Source organism: Lolium perenne, chromosome 4 (genome assembly GCF_019359855.2).
Source record: "Lolium perenne isolate Kyuss_39 chromosome 4, Kyuss_2.0, whole genome shotgun sequence".
In the NCBI taxonomy this organism is placed as follows: domain Eukaryota; kingdom Viridiplantae; phylum Streptophyta; class Magnoliopsida; order Poales; family Poaceae; genus Lolium; species Lolium perenne.
Window position 1 is genome coordinate 26,965,976 of NC_067247.2, and position 26,541 is coordinate 26,992,516.

At 46.0% G+C, this 26,541-nt stretch overlaps 1 protein-coding gene and 1 long non-coding RNA gene across 2 annotated transcripts; both read right to left on the bottom strand.

Annotated features, from left to right (window-relative positions):
• Nucleotides 1-3,835: 3,835 nt before the first annotated feature.
• LOC139838877 (uncharacterized) lies at nt 3,836-6,939 on the bottom strand. Its single transcript, XM_071828895.1, has 10 exons — nt 6,451-6,939; nt 6,231-6,365; nt 5,906-6,148; nt 5,208-5,814; nt 4,881-5,095; nt 4,592-4,789; nt 4,379-4,507; nt 4,243-4,298; nt 4,033-4,108; nt 3,836-3,952 (listed from the first exon to the last, which is right to left on the bottom strand). The coding sequence occupies exons 1-10, from the start codon at nt 6,937-6,939 to the stop codon at nt 3,836-3,838; spliced, it is 2,265 nt and encodes a 754-aa protein (XP_071684996.1).
• An 18,476-nt stretch (nt 6,940-25,415) lies between these two features.
• LOC127348282 (uncharacterized) lies at nt 25,416-26,103 on the bottom strand. The gene is made up of 2 exons (XR_007879718.2): nt 25,958-26,103; nt 25,416-25,841 (listed from the first exon to the last, which is right to left on the bottom strand). It is a non-coding gene; the product is annotated as an uncharacterized lncRNA (long non-coding RNA).
• Nucleotides 26,104-26,541: the final 438 nt, after the last annotated feature.

Sequence of the window (26,541 nt, forward strand, 5' to 3'; positions counted from 1 at the left end):
GGGGAGAGAGCCTCTAGGGTTTGTGTGTGAAAGGGAAGATGAGAGGCGGCCCTTTTTATAGTCCTTAGGGAGGCGATGGAGCGGTGGGTAGGGAACACTCATGGCCCATCCAGCTGGGTTCTCTAGTTTCTTCTGTCTTTTTTTCCAATTCGAATTTAACTGAAATTTAGTAGTTTATTTTTACAGAAATTCAAAAAATGAAAAAACCTTCACAGTTCGTCTTAGAATGGATACGAGAGTGTGTGCAAAAATTTCTGGAGCGTTTCTCGAAGGTCGAAAAATCCACATTCTTAGAAATGGAACCGTTTGGGTTTACATCAAACCACTTTTTCTAATCTAGTCGATTTTTCGACCTTTGAAAAAAAATCCAGTTTTTTTTTCCCAATATGTCACACGTTTTTGTGAACATAATCCGTTGGTTAAAACTTTTTTTGAATTTTTTGAATTTAACCAGATGTGGTGCTGATTTATTCAAATCAAAACTAAAAAACTTTTCAGTTAGACCGTCAGACATGTAACGCGGTTTGAACTAAGCCCATTAACGTGGAGCATGGACGCAGGGAAGGAATACTCATGGCCCATCCAGCAGGGTTCTCTAGTTTTCTTCTGTTTTTTTCCCAACTCGAATTTAACTGAAATTTAATAGTTTATTTTCATAGAAATTCAAAAAATGAAAAAAAACACTTCGTCTTAGGATGGATATCAGAGTGTGTGCAAAAATTTCTGGAGCGTTTCTCGAAGGTCAAAAAATCCACAGTTTTAGAAACGGAAACGTTTGGGTTACATCAAACCACTTTTTCTAAGCTAGTCGATTTTTCGACCTTTGAAAAAAAATCCAGATTTTTTTACCTAATATGTCACACGTTTTTGTGAACATAATCCGTTGGTTAAAACTTTTTTTGAATTTTTTGAATTTAACCACATGTGGTGCTGATTTATTCAAATCAAAACTAAAAAACTTTTCAGTTAGGCCGTCAGACATGTAACGCGGTTTGAACTAAGCCCATTAACGTGGAGCATGGACGCGGGGAAGGTATACTCATGGCCCATCCAGCAGGGTTCTCTAGTTTTCTTCTGTTTTTTTCCCAACTCGAATTTAACTGAAATTTAATAGTTTATTTTCACAGAAATTCAAAAAATGAAAAAAACTTAACAATTCGTCTTAGGATGGATATCAGAGTGTGTGCAAAAATTTCTGGAGCGTTTCTCGAAGGTTGAAAAATCCACATTTTTAGAAACGGAACCGTTTGGGTTACATCAAACCAGTTTTTCTAAGCTAGTCGATTTTTTGACCTTCCAAAAAAAATCCAGTTTTTTTTACCCAATATGTCACACGTTTTTGTGAACATAATCCGTTGGTTAAAACTTTTTTGAATTTTTTGAATTTAACCGGATGTGCTGCAGATTTAAAGAAAAATTAAAAAACTAGGTCATCGAGACATGTAACGGGCCAATGCACGCGGGAGGGAACTCATGGGCCATGGCTTTATCTCACAACTTTTTTTCGCCTGAATTTAACAGAAATTTATAGGTTTACTATCACAAAAATTGAAATAAATAAAAAACTTCACAAATTTTGGAAACCAATAACTTTTACCTAATTTTTTTTCTCTTTTTCATTTAAACACAGATACGAACATTACACAAACCATTACATAGTTTAAAACAAGATTAGAACATTGAAAAATGAGGAAACCTAACTAGTGTCGTCCTCGGGTGTTTCCTGTGTTCGCTGCCAAGAAAGAACACTCCCAGGCACCCAGACTGGAAACGTACACTAGTGGTTCTATTGGCCGGTGGCCATTTTCGCTGCAAAGAAAGAACACTCGAAAATATCTAACTGTCGGTGCTCGAGCTTGACTCGCTGATGTGGTAGTATCTCCGGCAGGATGTGCCGTCGAACACTTTGACGACCATGTCGCCATCCCCGTCGTAGCAGAAGATAAGCTGGCAGCCGGGTTCTAGATCGAGGTAGCGGGCGAACTTGTCCCACCCGGTGTGCAGGTACATCTTGCCCTGGCCGTCGAACAATACCTCGACACGCCATCGACGAAAGTTGCAGCTCGCCTCCCGTAGCTGCAACTCTGCCGGCTCGACGCCATCGACGAACTCGGCGAACTTGTCCGGAAGCCGCTTGATGCCGAGAGGGTCCTGGTCGATGCGTAGGATGAATTCGAAGCACATCGCCTCCTCCGAAGACAATGACGGCACTGGCGACGACGAGCGGCTGGGTGATGCTGCTCCAGCACGGCGACCGCGCCCTCGGCCTCGACGGCCTCGACCGCCTCGCCGCCCACCAAAACCAGCCATGGATTCCTTCGCGGGCTTGTGGGTGGGCTGCGCTACGGTGCAGGTTGTGCGGCGGCTAGGGTTTGTGCGGATGTAGATGAGGCAGCCGAACGAGCGCCGCTATATAATGCCCCAGGCAACCGTGGTCGGCGGCGGCCGCTGTGCACGCGTGGCGTCGCCAATAAATTCATTGGCAGAGGTGGGCGGCGGCTGATGGGCACGCGTGGCGTCGCCAATAACTTCATTGGCAGAGGTGGGCGGCGGCCGCTCGGGAGCCGAGGAATGGCCATTCTCACGTGGCGGTCGAAGCGACTCCGGGCGGGCCCTACAATACCTAGCTCTACGCCGTTGGATGGAGGCCTTTTATAGGAAAACACTCGTGCACGGCTGCGATCTGCTGAGCGACGGCGATCCGCGAGAGGCTCACTCCGCAGTATGATTAGTCTAGGGAGGAGACGTGGTTCGGACCGTTGCACGGTTTTGTCCGTCGCAGACTTCGCCATGCATGCGCCGCACCAATTCGAGCGCTCAGCGAGGCAGACGACGATTCAGAGCCATTTATGGTCGCCGATTCAGAGCAATAAAGGAAGACTGAATCAGGCGCACCGCATTGACACGGATACACACGCGCAACCCATTCCACGGACATGGAAACAGCGCGACGTTTCATTGTAATTGATCGATTTGGCGCCCTATTTATACCCCCTCTTTTCCTCTCCACTCGGCGCGACACACAATCCATATATTCTCCACTTGAAGCTAATCCCCACCCAAGACCTTGCAACGCACCGGTAGGATGCAGTTCAACGCACCGGTCTTCCGTCGGCCTCCTACCGTGCCCGAGCGACGCTACCCGGCGGGCGTCGTCGTGGAGAACACACTCCGCGTGTGGGCCATCTCCAGGTGGAGGGGACCGGTCGAGCTCGCCCGCGCGTTCCTCACCGCCGGCTTTGCCCACCTCCCTTCGGACGCGCCGGTGATGTTTCGCCTCGACGAGGCCCGTGACCACACGCGCGCCTTCCTCTTGTTCCTCACGGTCACCTTCACCAACCGCTACGACGCGTACGAGCTCCTCGGCAAAGTCTTTTGGTGCGGCTGCGAGTTCATAGCATTCACTATGTTCAACATCTACACCAACTTTGAGTGCCACTTTCCCACGCGCAACATGATGCACACCCTTCCCTACAACTTCGACGAAGAGGAGGAGGAGGAGGAGTGAAGTTCACGATGGCGGTGAAGCTGCCGGGGCTACTTGAGGATGGTCATGTTTAGTTTCATTAGTTTTAACATGTGTTTGTTATGTTTCCCGCTTTTTCTATGTCATGTCGTGTGCTACTCGTTTGAATTATGTACGTGCGAAAGGTTGAATTACTTATCTGTACTTTTTATCGTGCAAAAAAGTACTTATCTCATTGTGGAACAAATAACATCAACCCCAAATAAGTTCAACACCCAAAGTAAAAAAGTTCTACAGGTCTATGAGACCTTCCGGACACAAATCCACCCTAGCATTACAACTAGTGGAAATAATATCTGATAATGTTTTTTACGCACGTGCTTTCGCCGCGATGTCAAGGACATCCTTCTTCGCCTTCTCGTGCATGTTTGATTCTGCCATTATAATTTTGGCGGCAGTCATATTCCTGTTCTTGTTTATCGTTTCCTGCAACAATTATTATGTAGTTTAGATTACCGGGAGAGATAAACATGTGTGTAACAAAGATACTATAGATAAGAGGTAACCTGCAAAAATTCGGCCATTAGTTCATCTCCATCCCAGTGCTCCATACATGCTAACAGGAACAATCCACATGAGTTCCTGCATATAGATCAGAGGTAAACTATCTGCAATAGGCATCAATAGTAATGGCGTAAGATTAACGGTGGACTCATGTATCACTTTGCATAGGTATTGGATATCTTTTAATTTCCCATTTCGAAACGTCTGGATACTTCTTTGTTGATATCTCATTGTTCGCAAACTCGACGTCCTTCAAGATTTCTTCTCTCTGTGAAGCATAAAATTTAAGTACAAAGCAGTAATCGAGTACCAAAAGGTGGTCTTACATTCCGTGATCAAAAGTCATACCAGCTTTTCCACAAAATCCTTGCTCTGCTCAAGACGCCATAACGAGTCTAGCACCTGAAATTCCTTCTTGTCACTGTGCATGACGACGGTGACCCAGTGGCATTTGGAAATGTTAACCGAGAAATAAGCCTACCAAAAATACATAGTTAATAATTAATGCATTAATAGTTAATTTTGAAACCTCTCACTTAATAATGTACAAGCAATCATTACCTTGTTAGTGCCAAAATATTCCAGCTCGCATCTTTCGTAGCAACTTGACATTTCTGCAATATCCGTCGTGTCAAGGTTTTTCTTTTTCCATCGCTGCCTTCTCGGTCGATTTTCGACTATAGAATTTGCCCTCCATGCAGGGCATATTGTCCTATCCTTCAATTTTAATCTCAGCTCAGCCAAGTAACACTCAATGACCTGCATATAATTCAAACAGGTGATCACTCCAGAGCACATATATATTCAAGCCTAGGAGAAATAGAAGGATGACATCGGTTGTTGGACTTACAGTGCCGCATAGCCATCCACGGTCAAGGATAGGTTTAAGAAATTCAGCCCTCGCCACAGCCCCGTCTTCATTCTCGTACACAGTCTTACTTCTTTGGTTTTTTTTTGTAGATTTGCATATTATCCGAATATACTCGGCAGCCGCGTCAATTATCTCCGGTGTCAGCGGATTTGATCCGTCCGTGGCATATTCGTTGTTGAACAAAGCATCAGGACCTATCGACAACAACCATATATAGTTAATTATGTGAACAAGATTCCTTGATATAGTGCAAAATATTTCAGAAAATATACCTTTTCTCGATCGCGCGTGGAAACCGTTTAGGACAGTTCTCGGTCATCACAATGCTTGGGGAACTTAATTTGTGAGGAGCTTTGCGTTTGCGCTTCCCAGAGACATCTTCCTTTTTCTCCTCCTTTTTGCCACATACATCATCTTTTTTCTCCTCCTTCTTCCCACTTTCTATCGCTTTCCGGCAGATCGTGTTCAAGCTATCAAATTCTTCTAATGCATCTGGAAGAGTTAAATCAATAGTTGCCGAGCAGGACGATTCAGGTGTAGCCTTGTCGTCGATGATTATGGGTACTTCAGGGGTGTCTCCGTGCTTAGGCGCTGGTGTCGTGTACCCAGCATTAGCAGTCTTCTTCTTGTCGGTGGGTGTCACGAAGTTCGAATCATCCATCGGCTCACTCTTCTTACTTGCATCTTCCAATTCATCGTCATGTTGATCCTTAACTGAATTCAAAAATGATGCAGTGCCGTCTGACTTGATGTCGTCATTGTCCATGAAATCTTTAGGCGGAAGGCCGCCATGGCTAGGTGTGGAGGCCGCTCCTTCTTTTTTGTCTTCCACCTCCTGATCTTCGTCATCAGACATGTCAGCCTTGCCTGCCCTGTACGCAACTCCTTTCGCGTTAAGCATTTTTAGGACTTTCTGCAGAACAAAATTCAGAAGGTAATTAATGTCATGCTGTGTAGAGATGCATTTCAGCAGATAGAAGCATACAAAAAATAGTCCATGTCACCTGAGCAGATACGTCTGCAAATTTGTCCATATGTTTGCTTATTGATGTGTCTATGTGATTGGTCAGTTTAATCAGAATCTGCTCAACCATGACCTCCATTCTTGAATCATCCACTGAACCTGGCGTTTTCATGCTAGAACCTGAAGCTTTAGCTCTTTTACTTTGCTTCCTCTTTGATCTTGGAGGAACGTCAGGTGTGTGGATCACCTCCCTTCTGTGGTTAGCAGATATGTCGTCGTCAATCTAGAAGGAATGCACATGAAGTGATGATGTAAGTCCACATGAAATGATGAAGATAATAGTACATGAGTAAGAGAAAACTTACCAAGCCTGTTCCTCGTCCATGTTGGTATTCAATGTTGTCTCTCTTACTCGCCTCTTCTTCTGTCCAGTTCCTCATCAACGGCTTTGATGACGTCAATTGTGAACCAGTTGGGTGCACTTTTTCATAGTAAATATACTGCATATGTTGGCACAACAGTTAAACACCTTTATACATTGTTGGATTTTTTTTAAGAGAATGGACGTGGTGAGGAGAAATATACCTGAAGCAGGGCTAGGTTGCCGCGGGGCCATTGCACCATCTCATGTTCACTTCGCAGTTTCTTTATATTGTTAGTTAAATAAGAACGTGTGAAACCATTGAAGTTCATTTTCTTCAAACGTGACACGTACTTAACAATTGTCCAATACTCCAACGGAACTGTTGAGCTGGACTGTGGTGCAAGAACTGTACCAAGGGCCACAAGAACAGCTCTTCGAAGGAATTCATCGTCGGCTAATCCGCTCTTGATTGCGTCCGAGATCAATCCATCAATACTCAGACTGCCGGTGGACTTGTTCAGAAAATGAGATGGTATATCATTTTCTGCATATTCCCCATCCTCATAAAGGATGGTGTCAATATCCAGCCCATCTACTGCTTTGTCCTTCAGACCAAAAATTTCCTCCACATCGACTCCTTTTATAGTAATCGAGAGTTGATCTTTTTGCAAGTTGAATGTTTCTGACTCTGCGTCAAATGCCTTAAACATGAGGCTAAGTATAGACGATCGTGGACTTATACTCTTCATGTGAATCAAGCTTTGTAAATTAGCTTCAGCGAGTTTACATCGCTGAGCTTGTGTCATTCTTGTTAAAAAGCCCACCCAACGATCCACATCGCACACACCAATTTTCAACTTACTGTTCATAAAAACGAGTAGATAAATGTCAAAATTTGTGTGCAAGTATAATGCCATGCAACATAATTTCTAAAGTCATATTTATGTTACGTATGAAAGGGCCGGATATTTTTTCTTAGATCATAATTCTATCCGCTATCTTTATCAAAGCGATGATTTGCGTTGAACAAAAATTTCCACTAACAAGTGTTAAGATCTAAAATTCAAAGAACAATTATATTGACATCGATTACTGCCTATGATCTCACCATAATCACAAAAGCTATAAGGATATCATACGTACAGAAACATCCCAAACAAAGAACACGTACTGCATACAAGCAATAAGGCAAGGCCATACCTCGATGTTTGCATGTCTTGTGAGCAGCTAGAGGAGGCTTTCTGTAACATCCCAAGTTTCAACAATAATAAACAAGAAAGAGAAATTCCCCAAACCCAAAAATTTCAATTAACAAAAACTTTTTCCATGCATATAGTGCCACATATAGATATATGCATTTGAGTGATATTCTTTTGTGCAATTGCCATGATGAGTGTTAGTATGACTAAGTATTGCTAAGTGAACCCTAAGCAAGATCACTAAACCCAAATTTGAGGAGAAATAAAGAAAATGGGAAAAACCCATCTCTCACTCACTTACACTCTATGTAAAATAACCAATCCTCAACCAAGGCCAAGTTTTCTTGCCCCATCACTTCTAAAATGCTTCAATGTGATAAACTAACACTTTTGCATCTTTGGATCAAAAATCAAATCAAAAGAAATCAAGATTCCTTCATACATGTGATAATGGTCACTTAGCCCAAAATTATTTTCTTCACCACTTTACCCCTCTGTATTTCTCAAATCTTGAACTAAGCAAGGTCAACTAAAGCCAGGTCATCCAAGACCATGTCAAGGTGAGCAACTTTGGTGTTGACCATCCTCCCTAAAGTTGACTAGGTTGACCAGAAAAAGAGGGCAAAGAGGGAACCCGGGAGAGAAAAGAAGATCACCCCAAATTTTGAAAAGTTGCAATTCAATTCCAAATTGAGTGCCACCACCACCAATACATCACAATATTTATATAAATGAGATTCACCAAAAAGAATTTCAAAATTCAAAAGAAAAGTTCATGCGGCCATATGATCGAACACCTTGCAGGCAGCTTTTCCAAATTGAGACCCACCCTTTTACACCCTGGTTTCTTCCCTAAACCCCTTTAATTCTTGATCATCACACTCTCTTACAACCCCTGCTTCACCCTAGTGCCTGGCCTGGTCGATTAAAGTGAGAAGAGGAAGAAGAAAAACCCTAAAACTATGCCGTGCCATGTACCCCGGCCACCTTTGGGCATCCCTCTCTCTGGCCTCCCTCTCAACCTTTCCTCTTGTCCTTGAGCATCTCTGGAGCACCAGGATCACGCCCGTACCACTGGATCGATCGCCATTGCACGGCCCTGCCCAGAACGCCCGTGTCCAAAACGCGCCAGGACGTGCCAGCCGGCGTGGTGATCACGCCCTGGACGCGCAAGGACGTCGTCCACTTGCACGCCACCGTCCTCGCCCTGCATCCCTAGCACCGCATCGAGCACCGCCTCTGCACCCTCTACGAGCTAGACGAACGCCCGTGCCTGCCCTGCACCGTCGCCGGCGCCCGAGACGAAATGATGCCGCGCGCCCAGTGATGGACATTGCACGCGCCCGAGCGATCCCATCCCCCTTTTGCCGCGCCAGCTACTCCTCGAGCATCGCCAGGACAAGGCCTACACGCTCCCGTCCTTCGCTTGCCCTTTCACTCGCTGGAAACGCCACGCCATGGCCGCGCCCTTGCAGCACCCCGCGGCACACCTCGCCGCTATAAATAGAGGCCCTCCCAGCAAGCTCCTCTCACACCACTCGACTCCCCTCTCACCACTGATCTTCCCCACCACCATAGCTTGATCGATTGCCGCCGGAGGAGGAGCAATTTCAAGATCGGAGCCGCCGGGGGACGCAGCTCACCGTCGACGATTGGCGCCACCCCAAGCGCCGCCGCTGCTCCCAACCTCTTCCCCATCGACTACACCTTCACCGCGCATACTGCCTGAGTCCTGCATCGGCCTGGTAGGCTCCCCGACCCCCTGCTGCCGCCGTGCCCTCGTCGGAATCCCGCCGGGGACGACGACGTTCCCACACCGTCGATCCTCCCTCTAATCCTACGGTCGAGATAGAACATACCGGTTCGGCGTTTAAATAGGCGCCGACAGGTGGCCCCCACCCTGTCAGCGCGGCCCGAGCGCGCTAGCCGCGTGTTGGGCTGCGAAGTGCTGCCGAATTTCGTTTCGGCCCATTTACTTTTCCCGCCCAGCCCAAAAATTCAAATCTGGTTTATTCTTTAATTCAAATTGCTCTGCTGAATGTTTAGTAAAAATTGAATAGTTTAAATTCTACCAAACCAAATCTAGCAAGTTTTATACCGTTGGAAAGCCCATAAAATTACCCATCCAATGCCACTGGCCCCATCTCCATTTTCGTTATAGATTTAATTTGACAAAAAAGACAAGACAGGGACTTTTACACATGCAAACTTTATTTAAAAATCGACCAGAATAGATTTTGAAGTAATTCCAACTCTAATAAATCACAAATGATGTCCTCTAATTGATTATGCAATAACATAGCCCTGTTGTTTGTATGATCATGGACTAGATCAAATAAAATGGCTATGTAGTCATTTCTAGAGCATTTTTAAGTGGAATTCAAACTCAACACCCATATGAGAATTACCTCTCATTTAAATTTTGATCCTAAGTACTAATAACCAGGGGGAATGACTTAGGCTAATGAACCCTTGAGAATTATACTTAGAGATTTTAATTCATTTAAATGCTAAGTTTTTAAAACTATGTGAAGTGTAACACTTCTATTAAATTGAACTCACATGTAATAGATATGAAATGTTGACTTTGGGGTCAACCTATATTTCATACCCTATTATTATATGGAGAGATTAAGTCTTAATATTAAGTAATACAAAGAAATGGAACCCTTTAAAGACCTACATATCAAATCTAAGAAATAGGAATAATGAGAGGAAATTATTTTCTTTCTAATAAAGACCAATCCTATAATCCACCATGCCATGTTTGATTGATGATAGGACTAATGTGTGAACTATTTTTGAGTGCCTCTAGTTTAGCATGTGAGCTTGGTTTAGTATTTATACCTCGTATTCGTATATAGACGCTAGTAACGAGGAATACCAAGAAGAGGAGGGCTACTCTCAGGAAGAAGAAGAGAACTTCGATAACTACCCAGCTCAAGGCAAGCTAACCCTTGCTAAACACAAGTGCTTAGCTCTACAAGAGCAAAGGCACCCTCACACTTTACTTTTATGTATTACCTATCCCATGTTTTTTACTTACAATTGCTTTTGCTTATTTATTTCAAAGTACCCTTTTTATTTTTGATTCCCTTGTCTAGATTAGAACAAGAGTATCAAAGTTAGCCTAAGCAAATAAAGCTAGATAGCACCCCTTTCACATAGTGGCTAGTGCTAAGCAATTAAAATTGACTACTCTAGATGGGAACATTTGTGAATGGTTTGAAGTGAAAGATTTTTGAAGGTGAATATGACCAAGAGAAGATGGTGATTTTTGACAAAATAGATGATTGAGTTTGAATGCGATACCCTTCCAATTATACAAGTACCCCCACAATACCTGATTATGGGTAGGGCTTGACTAGAAACTTGTGTATTTTAGTATGGGTTCCCTCTGAACAAACATCATAGGGGTTACGCTGCGGCTGCCTCCGTATCGGTGGATTGATGTTGAAATGAGGTGAATATACGGCCCAAGCCCTGTGCAGTTCCCGGGTTGATCATGGTTTCCACCGGGAGGCCAAGCTCATGGGGAGAGGTGCTCATACTAGCATATATAAGTGAAAGGTTTCGATTGATGATCCGCGTACTGTGTTACGATGATTTGAGGTTACCCTCGACGGATGTAATCAAAAGTTGTGGCACAAGAGTACAACCTCTGCAGAGTGTTAAACCTATTCGAATAGCCGTGTCCACGGTTACGGACGCTTGGAAAGGCCATACTATCTCCGTTATCTTTAAAATGTTTTGGTTCTAGGAATGAATGGTGGTTTGAAAGGTGACATTATGGTGATCCATAATGAGTTGTGGGAATGACACTAATGTTCCCACTTGAGTTAGTCTAGCACATGATTTAGGCTTTACCAAAGATTTATGAAACTAAAACTTGGCTTTATGCAAATAAACCTAGAGCTTAGCACCCCCTTACACTTAGTGAGTATTTATCTTAGAATTAGTTTGCGAGTACTTTAAAAGTACTCATGGCTTGCCCTGGCTATTCAAATGCCAGACTATGAAGGAGAGCACCGAGATCCAGGATGACGGACAACAGGACGTCTACGATAACTAGGATCGTCTTCTAACGTCAAGCGTTGCCTGTGGAATAGATCGTCCACTACTACTTCGCTTCCGCTACTATTTGTGATGTTGAACAATATATTCGTGTAATATTGGATCATGTGATCTATGGTTGTAAGACAATATGTGTTGTAATAAATGATGACTCTATGCTACTTACTATTATGTCTCGCAAAAACATTATTCCTGGGATTGCGATGTACGGCATAATAGGCATCTGGACTCAAAAATCCGGGTGTTGACAAGTTGGTATCAGAGCCATTGTTTGACCTTAGGAGACCCTAGTTAGAATGGACGCTCAAAAACTTAGTTTCGAATTTCATGAGTTGACTAGTTATGAAAATCTTATTCACCCCCTTACCTTGAAGAGTCTTTTACAAACTTTAAATTCATGCCCTTCTTCTAAGAGAATAAAAAATTTGGAACACTTGCACCTAGCTAACTTAATCATCTCATCTCTCTACAGATGGATCACGTCGTGGACGCGCAGCCCTTTCTCCAGACTGAGTTCTATCAGTTGGGGAACGGTGGAGAGATCATCTTCGAGAGGGACCTCTTCTCCCTCTCCGAGTTCCTCGGGCGCCCACCACCGGAAGTCTTTGGCGGAATGCTGAATGACCAACCCGGTGGTCAACTTCAGTGGGTGATCATGGTGGACCTTCGTGGGAGGTTCACGCTCCCAATGAGCGCAAGGATCCAGTTCTCCTTCAGGGAGAACAACTGGGCGGATGGTCTCGCAAGGGGACTTCAGGAAGGACTCGCACGTCTGTGCGGGCAAAACTTCATGGACTTCACCGACAGTCGCTTTGTGCACTATGCAAGGCACAACTCACTCGGAGTGCCAATGAACCTGCCGTCACACCCGCAGCTTCGCCACCATGTTGACCATCTGGACTTCATGCTGAGCGAGACCCGCATCGACCTCGACAACTCCCGCGAATACGCCAACCACACTCACATCCAGTTGGCGCAGCAGGCGGAGACCATCAAGGTCATCGCCGGAGAACGCAGGGCACTCCGCCGTGCCAACCAGAAGAAGGATTACACCATCAACCGCCTGAAGGCCAGGATCGCCACTCTGAAGGCGACCATCGCTGCACAAGCTGAGCAGATCCAGGAGCTGGAAGGTGAAGGTGAAGGGGAGAACATCCAGGGGGACGGCTACTCCTACGTCAGCAACGACGACGACTACGAGGAGGAGGAAGACGACGACCTGGAGTTCCACCCTTACGAGGATGGCCACGAGCACCTCGATGCCGGGGTAGACAATGTCTACCCTATCAACGTCGACGGCGAGTAGTCCCGTCTGAGCACTTGCGCCCCGTGTTATGTATTGGTCCTTTGTACCCTCCCCATGTATCGTAGTTCGTTGAAAGGGTTCTTAAAACCCTCCTGAACATTTGGCTTGTAATATGTGCTACCTCCATGACTATGTTTGTGTGTGTGTAATATTATTATTATTATGAATCAAGTTAAGTTGTATTTTTATTCCCAAAATGAGCCATAGACATTTCCCTCTTATCTCATGATCCCTATCACTGTTCAGATGGCACCCCCAACTCGCAACATGACTCAGGAGGCAATGCTGCAGATGTTGCAACAGATGTTGGCTGATAGAGAAGTTGAGAGAGCTGAACGGCAAGCCAACCTAGCTGCACTTCAACAACTTGCTCAGGGCAACCAAGGCCACGGAAACCACGACCACCCAGGGTCAAAGCTGAAAAACTTCCAGAACACTAACCCACCTGTGTTCAACAAGACAGAGGAACCCCTCGATGCTGATGATTGGCTCCAGACTATGGAGAACAATCTCGAGGTTGCCGGAGTGGAGGACAACGAGAAGGTGTTGTTCGCCACCCACTATCTGGCTGGACCTGCACGTGCCTGGTGGACAAGTACCCGCGCCTTACATGCGGGGAACCTGATGACTTGGGAAGACTTCAAACTCAAGTTTAGCAAGTATCATGTGCCCCCGGGTTTGATTAAGAAGATGAGGGATGAGTTCAGGGAACTGAAGCAAGGCAGAATGACCGTGGTGGAATACCGCGACAAGTTCCTCACTTTGTCAAGGTACGCCCCGGATGAGACGGACACCGTCGAGAAGAGGAAGGAGAGGTTTCTGAATGGACTGCATGATGAGATGCAGACTGTGCTGATCAACATCCCCTTTGCTGACTTAGAAGCACTCGTTGACTCCGCCATTCAGATGGAGGGGAAGATACACCAAGCCAATGAGAACCGCAAGCGACGTATGATGAACCAGAGTGGGCCCAGCAACCACCAAAAGTATCGTCCCAACTCAGGTGGAGGGTTCGCCCCAAGAAACAACAAGCCCCCGATGCAGAATCCACGTCCGAGTTATCAGAACAGGAGTGGAGGAAACCCCAGGTCTGGAGGACACAACAACTACAACAACAACAACAGCAACTTCAACCGCGCCCCACCTCGCGCCCCCAACAATAACTCCAACACTGCTCCAAGGACTGGGAGCAACGCTGTTCCCATCACCCCCAAGGACAAGTCCACCTACAACTGCTACGAGTGCGGAGTGGCCGGGCACTTCTCCTATGAGTGCCCCAAGAAGCTCGCCAAGACTGCCGCCAACACCTCAGGCCCTGCGCAACAGCAGCGTCGTGTCACCACCAACAAGAAGTTCGCCCCCAACAACCCGAACAACCGCAACGGCCGCCTCTACCACATGAATGCAGAAGCTCAAAGAAGCCCCAGACGTTGTGCTGGGTATGTTCTCTGTTAACTCAATACCCGCAAGAGTGCTGTTTGATTCTGGAGCATCGCATTCATTCATTACCGAAGATTTTGCATGCACTAGTAAGATTCAACCCATCAGTTTGAAGCATGTCATGATAGTTCAAATACCTGGATCAACAACTAAAGCTAGAAAAATTTGCAAAGATGTGCCCATCAGAATACATGAAATAGATTTCTATGCAAATTTGATTGTTCTGGGAGCCAAAGGAATGGAAGTAGTCCTGGGAATGGACTGGATGGCGAAACATCATGGACTGATTGATTGTGCCAAGAAGGCCATCACCATGACTAGTAGCACCGGAATAATAGTCGAACACATATCTGAAAAGATGCCCCGAAATTTTACCTGTAACCAAAGCCTAGCCAAACCCACCTTAGATCAGATCAGGGTCGTTTGTCGATATCCTGATGTGTTCCCGGATGATCTACCCGGTATGCCCCCAGATCGGGATATCGAGTTTATCATCGAGTTAATCCCCGGAACCGGACCTATAGCCCAGAGAGCCTACAGCATGAACCCGGCAAAGTTAGTGGAACTGAAGAAACAGCTGGATGATATGCTATTCAAAGGTCTGATTCAACCAAGTGCGTCACCCTGGAGATCACCAGTTTTGTTTGTGGATAAAAAGGACGGTGCCACTCGTTTGGTTACGGACTATCGTAAGCTTAACGATGTCACCATTAAGAATAAGTATCCGTTGCCCAAGATAGAAGATCTGTTTGACCAGCTGACCGGAGCCCGAGTTTTCTCAAAGATTGATCTACGGACAGGATACCATCAGTTGAAGATTCGTGCCACCGATATCCCCAAAACTGCCTTTACCACCCGATATGGATTGTATGAGTACAATGTCATGTCATTTGGATTGACCAATGCCCCCGCTTACTTCATGAATCTCATGAATAAGATCTTTATGAACTTCCTGGACAAGTTTGTGGTTGTCTTCATCGACGACATCCTCATATACTCCAAGTCCGAGGAAGAACATGAGCAACATTTGGAAGTGGTCCTAGATACCCTTCGGGAACATCAGTTGTATGCCAAGTTCAGCAAGTGTGAGTTCTGGTTGAAAGAAGTAGGATTTTTGGGTCACATCTTGTCAGCCGGAGGAATTGCCGTTGACCCCGCAAAAATCAAGACTGTTGAAGAATGGAAAGCCCCAACCACTCAGACCGAAGTCCGTGCTTTTCTCGGATTGGCGGGATATTACCGCCGATTCGTTGAAGGATTCTCGAGTATAGCAAGACCGATGACTCAATTGTTGAAGAAGGACCGGAAGTTCGAATGGACCGACAAGTGTGAAGAGAGCTTTCAACAGCTCAAATTAAGATTGACAACAGCCCCAATACTGGTTATGCCGGACATTACCAAGCCCTTCGATGTGTACTGTGACGCCTCCAAGATTGGTCTTGGATGTGTGCTGATGCAAGAAGGCAAAGTGATATCTTACCTATCAAGACAGCTGAAGCCGCATGAACAGAACTACCCAACCCATGACTTAGAGCTAGCAGCAGTGGTGTTAGCACTGAAAGTATGGCGTCATTACCTCATGGGTAATCGATGCGAGGTTTATTCGGATCACAAGAGCCTGAAATATATCTTCACGCAGAAGGAGCTGAATATGAGACAGCGCAGATGGATAGAGTTAATCAAGGATTACGACATGGAAATCCACTATCACCCCGGCAAGGCCAACGTGGTAGCGGATGCTCGAGTAGACTGCCGTGTCGGTTGAACTCCATGTTAGCAATTGAGCAACCTAGCCTGTTTGAAGAGTTTGAACAGTTTAGACTTGAACTGGTTAGCGAAGGATACCTCGCCAAAGATTGAACTCCAACCCACCCCGATTAGTCGATCAAAGAAGCTCAGAAAGGAAATGCTAGCATTGACGGAATCAAGAACCAAATAGCCGCCGGAAAAGCACCAGGATTCACCGTAGATGAAGAAGGAGTGCTATGGTATAACAAGCGCCTTTGCGTACCGTCAGACTCAGAATTGAAGCAAGTTATCCTGAAGGAAGCTCACGACACCCTATACTCCATTCACCCCGGAGGAACCAAGATGTACCAGGATTTGAAGGAACAATTCTGGTGGCATGGAATGAAGAGAGAAATTGGAAGCTACATCGCCAAGTGTGACATCTGTCAAAGAGTCAAAGCAGAACACCAACGCCCCGCAGGACTGTTGCAACCCCTACAGATTCCCGAATGGAAGTGGGATTCCGTAGGAATGGACTTCATCACCGGACTGCCCAAGTCTAGTAAAGGAAATGATTCCATCTGGGTAGTGGTCGACAGACTGACCAAAGTCGCCCACTTCATCCCCGCCAAGACCACCTATCAAGGACCGAGACTCGCAGAGCTATATATCTCAAGGATAGTCAGCCTGCACGGAACCCCGAAGTCGATAGTATCCGACAGAGGATCCCAATTCACCTCCCGATTCTGGCAGAAAGTACATGAAGGACTCGGAACTCGCCTGAATTTCAGCACAGCCTATCACCCGCAGACGGATGGACAGACCGAAAGAGTCAACCAGATATTAGAAGATATGTTGAGAGCATGTGTGCTAGAGTATGGATCTAAGTGGGAAGACTGCTTGCCGTACGCAGAATTCTCGTACAACAACAGCTACCAAGCCAGCTTGCAGATGGCCCCCTTCGAAGCACTGTACGGAAGGAAGTGCCGTACCCCTCTGAATTGGTCGGAAGTAGGAGAGAGTCAAATCTTTGGACCAGATATTCTCCGAGAAGCCGAAGAGAAGGTTCACAAGATCCGCGAGTACCTCAAGACAGCCCAATCAAGACAGAAGAGCTACGCCGACAAGAGACGCCGAGAGATGACCTTCGAGATCGGAGATTTCGTATATCTCAAAGTGTCCCCTCTTAAGGGAATGCAGAGATTTCAACTTCGAGGAAAGCTCGCACCCCGATATGTTGGACCTTTCAAGGTCCTGAGTCGCCGAGGAGAAGTATCCTATCAGCTGGAGTTACCGGAAGAAATGTCAGCGGTGCACACTGTGTTTCACATCTCGCTACTCCGGAAGTGTTTAGAAGTACCTGAGAAGACCGAGGTTTTCAAGAACATCGACCATCGAGCTGTGGATATCAACGCAGATCTGACATACCGCGAAGTACCTATTCGCATCTTGGAAGAAGCTTTCAGAACCACCCGTACTCGAAGTATCAAGTTTCTGAAGATCCAGTGGAGTAACCACACCGAAGAAGAAGCCACTTGGGAGAGAGAAGACTTTATGAGGACTGAGTACCCAGATCTCTTTAGTACCTAGTTTTCTCAGATCTCGGGACGAGATCTTTTGTAAGGGGGAAGGGTTTGTAACATCCCAAGTTTCAACAATAATAAACAAGAAAGAGAAATTCCCCAAACCCAAAAATTTCAATTAACAAAAACTTTTTCCATGCATATAGTGCCACATATAGATATATGCATTTGAGTGATATTCTTTTGTGCAATTGCCATGATGAGTGTTAGTATGACTAAGTATTGCTAAGTGAACCCTAAGCAAGATCACTAAACCCAAATTTGAGGAGAAATAAAGAAAATGGGAAAAACCCATCTCTCACTCACTTACACTCTATGTAAAATAACCAATCCTCAACCAAGGCCAAGTTTTCTTGCCCCATCACTTCTAAAATGCTTCAATGTGATAAACTAACACTTTTGCATCTTTGGATCAAAAATCAAATCAAAAGAAATCAAGATTCCTTCATACATGTGATAATGGTCACTTAGCCCAAAATTATTTTCTTCACCACTTTACCCCTCTGTATTTCTCAAATCTTGAACTAAGCAAGGTCAACTAAAGCCAGGTCATCCAAGACCATGTCAAGGTGAGCAACTTTGGTGTTGACCATCCTCCCTAAAGTTGACTAGGTTGACCAGAAAAAGAGGGCAAAGAGGGAACCCGGGAGAGAAAAGAAGATCACCCCAAATTTTGAAAAGTTGCAATTCAATTCCAAATTGAGTGCCACCACCACCAATACATCACAATATTTATATAAATGAGATTCACCAAAAAGAATTTCAAAATTCAAAAGAAAAGTTCATGCGGCCATATGATCGAACACCTTGCAGGCAGCTTTTCCAAATTGAGACCCACCCTTTTACACCCTGGTTTCTTCCCTAAACCCCTTTAATTCTTGATCATCACACTCTCTTACAACCCCTGCTTCACCCTAGTGCCTGGCCTGGTCGATTAAAGTGAGAAGAGGAAGAAGAAAAACCCTAAAACTATGCCGTGCCATGTACCCCGGCCACCTTTGGGCATCCCTCTCTCTGGCCTCCCTCTCAACCTTTCCTCTTGTCCTTGAGCATCTCTGGAGCACCAGGATCACGCCCGTACCACTGGATCGATCGCCATTGCACGGCCCTGCCCAGAACGCCCGTGTCCAAAACGCGCCCGGGACGTGCCGGCCGGCGTGGTGATCACGCCCTGGACGCGCAAGGACGTCGTCCACTTGCACGCCACCGTCCTCGCCCTGCATCCCTAGCACCGCATCGAGCACCGCCTCTGCACCCTCTACGAGCTAGACGAACGCCCGTGCCTGCCCCTGCACCGTCGCCGGCGCCCGAGACGAAATGATGCCGCGCGCCCAGTGATGGACATTGCACGCGCCCGAGCGATCCCATCCCCCTTTTGCCGCGCCAGCTACTCCTCGAGCATCGCCAGGACAAGGCCTACACGCTCCCGTCCTTCGCTTGCCCTTTCACTCGCTGGAAACGCCACGCCATGGCCGCGCCCTTGCAGCACCCCGCGGCACACCTCGCCGCTATAAATAGAGGCCCTCCCAGCAAGCTCCTCTCACACCACTCGACTCCCCTCTCACCACTGATCTTCCCCACCACCATAGCTTGATCGATTGCCGCCGGAGGAGGAGCAATTTCAAGATCGGAGCCGCCGGGGACGCAGCTCACCGTCGACGATTGGCGCCACCCCAAGCGCCGCCGCTGCTCCCAACCTCTTCCCCATCGACTACACCTTCACCGCGCATACTGCCTGAGTCCTGCATCGGCCTGGTAGGCTCCCCGACCCCCTGCTGCCGCCGTGCCCTCGTCGGAATCCCGCCGGGGACGACGACGTTCCCACACCGTCGATCCTCCCTCTAATCCTACGGTCGAGATAGAACATACCGGTTCGGCGTTTAAATAGGCGCCGACAGGTGGCCCCCACCCTGTCAGCGCAGCCCGAGCGCGCTAGCCGCGTGTTGGGCTGCGAAGTGCTGCCGAATTTCGTTTCGGCCCATTTACTTTTCCCGCCCAGCCCAAAAATTCAAATCTGGTTTATTCTTTAATTCAAATTGCTCTGCTGAATGTTTAGTAAAAATTGAATAGTTTAAATTCTACCAAACCAAATCTAGCAAGTTTTATACCGTTGGAAAGCCCATAAAATTACCCATCCAATGCCACTGGCCCCATCTCCATTTTCGTTATAGATTTAATTTGACAAAAAAGACAAGACAGGGACTTTTACACATGCAAACTTTATTTAAAAATCGACCAGAATAGATTTTGAAGTAATTCCAACTCTAATAAATCACAAATGATGTCCTCTAATTGATTATGCAATAACATAGCCCTGTTGTTTGTATGATCATGGACTAGATCAAATAAAATGGCTATGTAGTCATTTCTAGAGCATTTTTAAGTGGAATTCAAACTCAACACCCATATGAGAATTACCTCTCATTTAAATTTTGATCCTAAGTACTAATAACCAGGGGGAATGACTTAGGCTAATGAACCCTTGAGAATTATACTTAGAGATTTTAATTCATTTAAATGCTAAGTTTTTAAAACTATGTGAAGTGTAACACTTCTATTAAATTGAACTCACATGTAATAGATATGAAATGTTGACTTTGGGGTCAACCTATATTTCATACCCTATTATTATATGGAGAGATTAAGTCTTAATATTAAGTAATACAAAGAAATGGAACCCTTTAAAGACCTACATATCAAATCTAAGAAATAGGAATAATGAGAGGAAATTATTTTCTTTCTAATAAAGACCAATCCTATAATCCACCATGCCATGTTTGATTGATGATAGGACTAATGTGTGAACTATTTTTGAGTGCCTCTAGTTTAGCATGTGAGCTTGGTTTAGTATTTATACCTCGTATTCGTATATAGACGCTAGTAACGAGGAATACCAAGAAGAGGAGGGCTACTCTCAGGAAGAAGAAGAGAACTTCGATAACTACCCAGCTCAAGGCAAGCTAACCCTTGCTAAACACAAGTGCTTAGCTCTACAAGAGCAAAGGCACCCTCACACTTTACTTTTATGTATTACCTATCCCATGTTTTTTACTTACAATTGCTTTTGCTTATTTATTTCAAAGTACCCTTTTTATTTTTGATTCCCTTGTCTAGATTAGAACAAGAGTATCAAAGTTAGCCTAAGCAAATAAAGCTAGATAGCACCCCTTTCACATAGTGGCTAGTGCTAAGCAATTAAAATTGACTACTCTAGATGGGAACATTTGTGAATGGTTTGAAGTGAAAGATTTTTGAAGGTGAATATGACCAAGAGAAGATGGTGATTTTTGACAAAATAGATGATTGAGTTTGAATGCGATACCCTTCCAATTATACAAGTACCCCCACAATACCTGATTATGGGTAGGGCTTGACTAGAAACTTGTGTATTTTAGTATGGGTTCCCTCTGAACAAACATCATAGGGGTTACGCTGCGGCTGCCTCCGTTACTGGTGGATTGATGTTGAAATGAGGTGAATATACGGCCCAAGCCCTGTGCAGTTCCCGGGTTGACTGCGGTTTCCACCGGGAGGCCAAGCTCATGGGGAGAGGTGCTCATACTAGCATATATAAGTGAAAGGTTTCGATTGATGATCCGCGTACTGTGTTACGATGATTCGAGGTTACCCTCGACGGATGTAATCAAAAGTTGTGGCACAAGAGTACAACCTCTGCAGAGTGTTAAACCTATTCGAATAGCCGTGTCCACGGTTACGGACGCTTGGAAAGGCCATACTATCTCCGTTATCTTTAAAATGTTTTGGTTCTAGGAATGAATGGTGGTTTGAAAGGTGACATTATGGTGATCCATAATGAGTTGTGGGAATGACACTAATGTTCCCACTTGAGTTAGTCTAGCACATGATTTAGGCTTTACCAAAGATTTATGAAACTAAAACTTGGCTTTATGCAAATAAACCTAGAGCTTAGCACCCCCTTACACTTAGTGAGTATTTATCTTAGAATTAGTTTGCGAGTACTTTAAAAGTACTCATGGCTTGCCCTGGCTATTCAAATGCCAGACTATGAAGGAGAGCACCAGTATCCGGATGACGGACAACAGGACGTCTACGATAACTAGGATCGTCTTCTAACGTCAAGCGTTGCCTGTGGAATAGATCGTCCACTACTACTTCGCTTCCGCTACTATTTGTGATGTTGAACAATATATTCGTGTAATATTGGATCATGTGATCTATGGTTGTAAGACAATATGTGTTGTAATAAATGATGACTCTATGCTACTTACTATTATGTCTCGCAAAAACATTATTCCTGGGATTGCGATGTACGGCATAATAGGCATCTGGACTCAAAAATCCGGGTGTTGACACTTTCTCGCCGATAAGGGATGGGGAGGGAGGCGGCGGTAGTCAGATCTCACGGATGGCGGCGGCGTTGGGCGAGAGTGCTGGCGCCTAAAAAATGTGGAAGACGAGCTTACCCTGCCAATCTTCGTGATTATCGTGCGTCAAGTTATGGTAGTTTCCTTCATCGCACGAAGGACGTGGGGTAATTGCGCGCGCGGTGCGTTGACCATTAACAGATGGGCCATTAGATTAGCCGTGCGGCCCAGGCCCAGAAGTAAAGGACGCTTTATTAAGAACGAGAGCAAGGTAGAAACCCTACAATTCCCCTTCAACGCCTCTACCTACGACTTCATCTACTCTAGATCGAACGTCGTGCCGCCGGCAAAGTCATGTCTTCCTCGAGCTCGGCCACTATAATCTGGCACCCAAGTTATGGTCCTCTCCCTATGATCAAGTGCACGAGCTACCGGTGGCGCGTCGTGGAGAGGAAAACAGCCTCCACAACGTCCAACGCCAGCGATTTCGTCAGGTGCAATAATCACAATGTAAGATGTTTTTAATGTTATTCAATATCCGTCGATTGTCATCAGGACTTATGCCAAAATTGTAAGTATGATTAATGTTCGTTATTTCTAGCTGGTTAGAGGAGGATGCAACTTCTGGTATTGGATTGAAAATTACGCAGATCTGCTCGTGAAGAAGGGTATTGTTCCACCAAACTCACCTATGCTGATTCCCCTAGAAGGAGAAGTGGTTGAAGAAAACGGAGGAGATGGAGAACTACAGAAGCAAGATGCACTAAACAAGGACATGAAGCACCTGAAGAAAATAATTGTAATGAAGCTGAACGAAATTGTGTCAATGCTTCAGATTATAGCGATTCTTCTGGGTATTGTAATTGTACTCTTGGGTTATAAGAACTAAATTTGTAATATGAAATAAAGGATTTATAAGTAGTGTACTCTCAGCAAGATATATTGCTACAAATTTGTACTGCATTGTTTGTTTTTTACTTAGTTTGTGGATCACATGATTAACCATGCATTTTTCTGCGATTAACTGGCCAACACAGTTCATCATTACTTAACAGGATCATGCATGTTTACAAAACACATCCACTAGCACGACAGGGACACGATAGCTGCCTTACAAGACTTAGATAATAAAACACATAAAAACTAGAAAAACAAGAGTGACAACGCCGTCATATCATCCTCCTTGGCTCCTCCTTGTAAGGATCACTCGTCGTCCTCCGGCATGATGTAGGGGAGGCAGTGCATGTTGCCCGGGTTGGGGAAGATGGCGTAGAAGTTGGTGAAGATGTTGTAGTTGGTGAATGCGATGAACTCGCACCCGCACCAAAACACCTGCCCGAGCAGACGGTGAGCGTTGAACCTGTTGGCGAAAGTTACGAAGAGGCCGATGACGTGGCCGGGGTTGCCATCGTAGTACTCCTCAAGCTCGAACATGCGTGGCGAGCCCGGAGGGAGGTGGCGGTAGCCGGCAGAGAGGAACACTGAAGCTAGCTCCGTTGGGTCCCTCCACCTCGATATGGCCCACACGCGCAGCTGGTTGTCGCAGACGACTCCGGCCGGGTACTGTCTCTCCGGCACGGTTGCAGGGCGGCGGAACGTAGGGCCGTTGAACTGCATTGTGGCGATCCCCTTGAGATGTGGCGTGTATTGGATTTGGAGGCCGCGCGTTAGATGGGATGGGAGATGGATTTGAATGAGTGTGAGGAAGAGTGAGCACAATGGTGGCTTTAAATAGGCGTGGTCGCGTGGATGGGTGAGGTGAGGGGGCTTGTGAGCTGGTTTCGTTATCCACTAACTGCACATTGAAAAGCAGGACGGCATCCAAAGCGGCGCACGGTTTTTAGTGTGTCAATTAATTCGGCGCGTGGATACAGAACTGCGCGTGTGAACCCTACCTTTTTTAGCATGATGGAAAAACCCGACCGACCGACACGCCCGCGCGTGGAGCTGTTACCACTGCCATGCGACACATCTGCACTCCGCGTCTCAGCGTTTCAGCGTTTCTGCGACGGAGCGACGACTGCAATGAGCGCATGCACGAGGCGAGCACCTCGCATGCATGGCAACACACGCAACGTGGTGGATCGCTGCGCATGCATGGCAGGCCTAGACGTGCTCATTCGACGATGGCATGCGTGGACGCGCGAGCCAGAGCCCAACGGATATTTCGACGTCTCCTGCCAAACCGCCAGACGCTGGAAGAAAAAAAAACGCTAGCCAATCACGTCGCCAAATCGTCGCTCTCGCGGATAGCCCGTTGATTCCTTCTAGAAGACCGATCCAACGGATGCAGTTCAGCACCGTAGCGTTAGATGCACTTAGATGGACGGTCGACGTTTTGTTTTCCAGACCTCTCTCATGTTTTAGCGGAGGAGTGTGCTATCAACTAAATGTTTTGTTTTATTAGCTATTTCTATTTTTATTGTGACTTTGTTGCTAGTAGATGATGTAAATATGCATTAAGTTAATAATTGTGTGCACGACAATCCTTGTGCTAAAAAAATAAACAGAAAAAACTATCTCTTGTTAGCTATCCAAACCATATGCCAAGTGTGGCCTCACCCTGGCATCCCCAGCCACTTGATTTGCCCCAAAAGTGCATGTTTTGGCCTAAAACCCTATATTTGGGGTGTCTCGCAGCAACACACAATGGACTACCACATATTATTCATGTAAATTCCAAGGGTGGCAGTGTGGGGCATGCATTGGTGCACCCATGTGCCAAGTGTGGCCTCACCCTTGCATCCCCAGCCACTTGATTTGCCCCAAAAGTGCATGTTTTGGCCTAAAACCCTATATTTGGGGTGTCTGGGTGCAACTCACCATGGTCTACCCCATATTATTCATGTAAATTCCTAGGGTAGCAGTGTGGGGCATGCATTGGTGCACCCATGTGCCAAGTGTGGCCTCACCCTTGCATCCCCAGCCACTTGATTTGCCCCAAAAGTGCGTGTTTTGGCCTAAAACCCTATATTTGGGGTGTCTGGGTGCAACTCACCATGGTCTACCCCATATTATTCATGTAAATTCCTAGGGTGGCAGTGTGGGGCATGCATTGGTGCACCCATGTGCCAAGTGTGGCCTCACCCTTGCATCCCCAGCCACTTGATTTGCCCCAAAAGTGCATGTTTCACTACTAGGAAATGTACTACCGCCGGCGCCCCAGAAACCCTTACCGCCGGCGTTTTCATGTTCGCCGGCGACCTCCTCGCCGGTGGTAACCCCTTACCGCCAGCGTTTTCCAAATCGCCGGTGGTAAGTGTCATTATCCCCGATGCTTTTCTCAAATCGCCGGCGGTACTGGCGTAGCACCGGTGTCTTACCAATTCGCCGGGGGTAATTGGCTGCACCGCTGGCGATTCCAATTTCGCCAGAGGTATAGTTTAGGAGCGCCGGTGGTATTGATCACAGGATTAAAAAAATAAAACTCGAAAAGTAATGTATATACACCAGAATACACACCAGAATACAGACCAGAATACACAGTACATACACAAGAATACACACATCAAAGTATAACACAGATATTACTAGAAATACAGCCAGATACACAGTTATATAGAAAGTCCCAAATGTTCACAACATGCATGCATTAATAAGACAAGTTTAGATAGTAGATAGTTGACCATAACATCACGACTCGAAGTAGCACATGTTACAGAAATACATATAAGTCCAGTGTCGATGACCTAGCTAAACAACAATGACATAATAAACTAGAGAGACGGTGGCGGCAAGCATCATCACGATGAAAGGGGTCCTCCACATCTCCCTCCTCTGTCCCGCTCGAAAGTTGGCGTATCGAGTTTCCGCCTCCTCCAAAGTGGTGTACCCCTTGTAGCTGTTGCCGCTGAAACGGTGGACCTGCCTCCTACAGTCTTCCCAGTCCTCGTAGACTCCAGGAACCCTGCCGTGGTAGACGACATAGTACGTCATCTATGCAAACACACAACAAAGAAATGTAAGTTGTTAGTACATCCATAGAGAGAGATATAACATATAGGTGTGCAAAAGAACAAACATAAAAAATACTTATGTAATTTATGACTAACATTTGCAGGACACAAAAGTTTTTGACTCAAGTCTACTTCGGCGGGAAGGGACGGATGCCCTCGAGCGTGTTGAATGTTCTCTCGTCACATCCATCTTCTAATCGGCCTTCTATCTCGGAATTAGAAAGTGCGGAGGCATAGTTGAACAAGCCACCATTGATGATGACATCCCTCCAGAGTATTGTGCAAATGGTCCGCTGGATGGCACGGAAGTCGCCTCTCACGTTTTCATCGGTGGTGTCCGCCATGTTCACGAACTTCCCCTGCAGAGCAGATGGCAACAAGAGATCGTTCTGAGACCTTACAACCGCCCTCATCTGTAGGATGGCAAACCATGCCTCCATCCCATTGTCATCCACCGATTGCTTTAGGCAGGGGAACTTGGTTATGTGGTTGCACACATGGCAACCCTTAACTTTCTTCTCATGCCTGAGTTTGTTGACGCCAACCTCAGCTATGAAGCCGCTGAGGGCTTTATCAAGTGTAGACTTAAGGTCGGTGAAGTCTTTCTCCTTATCAAGCCCGGAGTCGAGATAAGTGACATGGGAATGATATGGGTGAAAGAGGAGGAGGGTGCAATACTT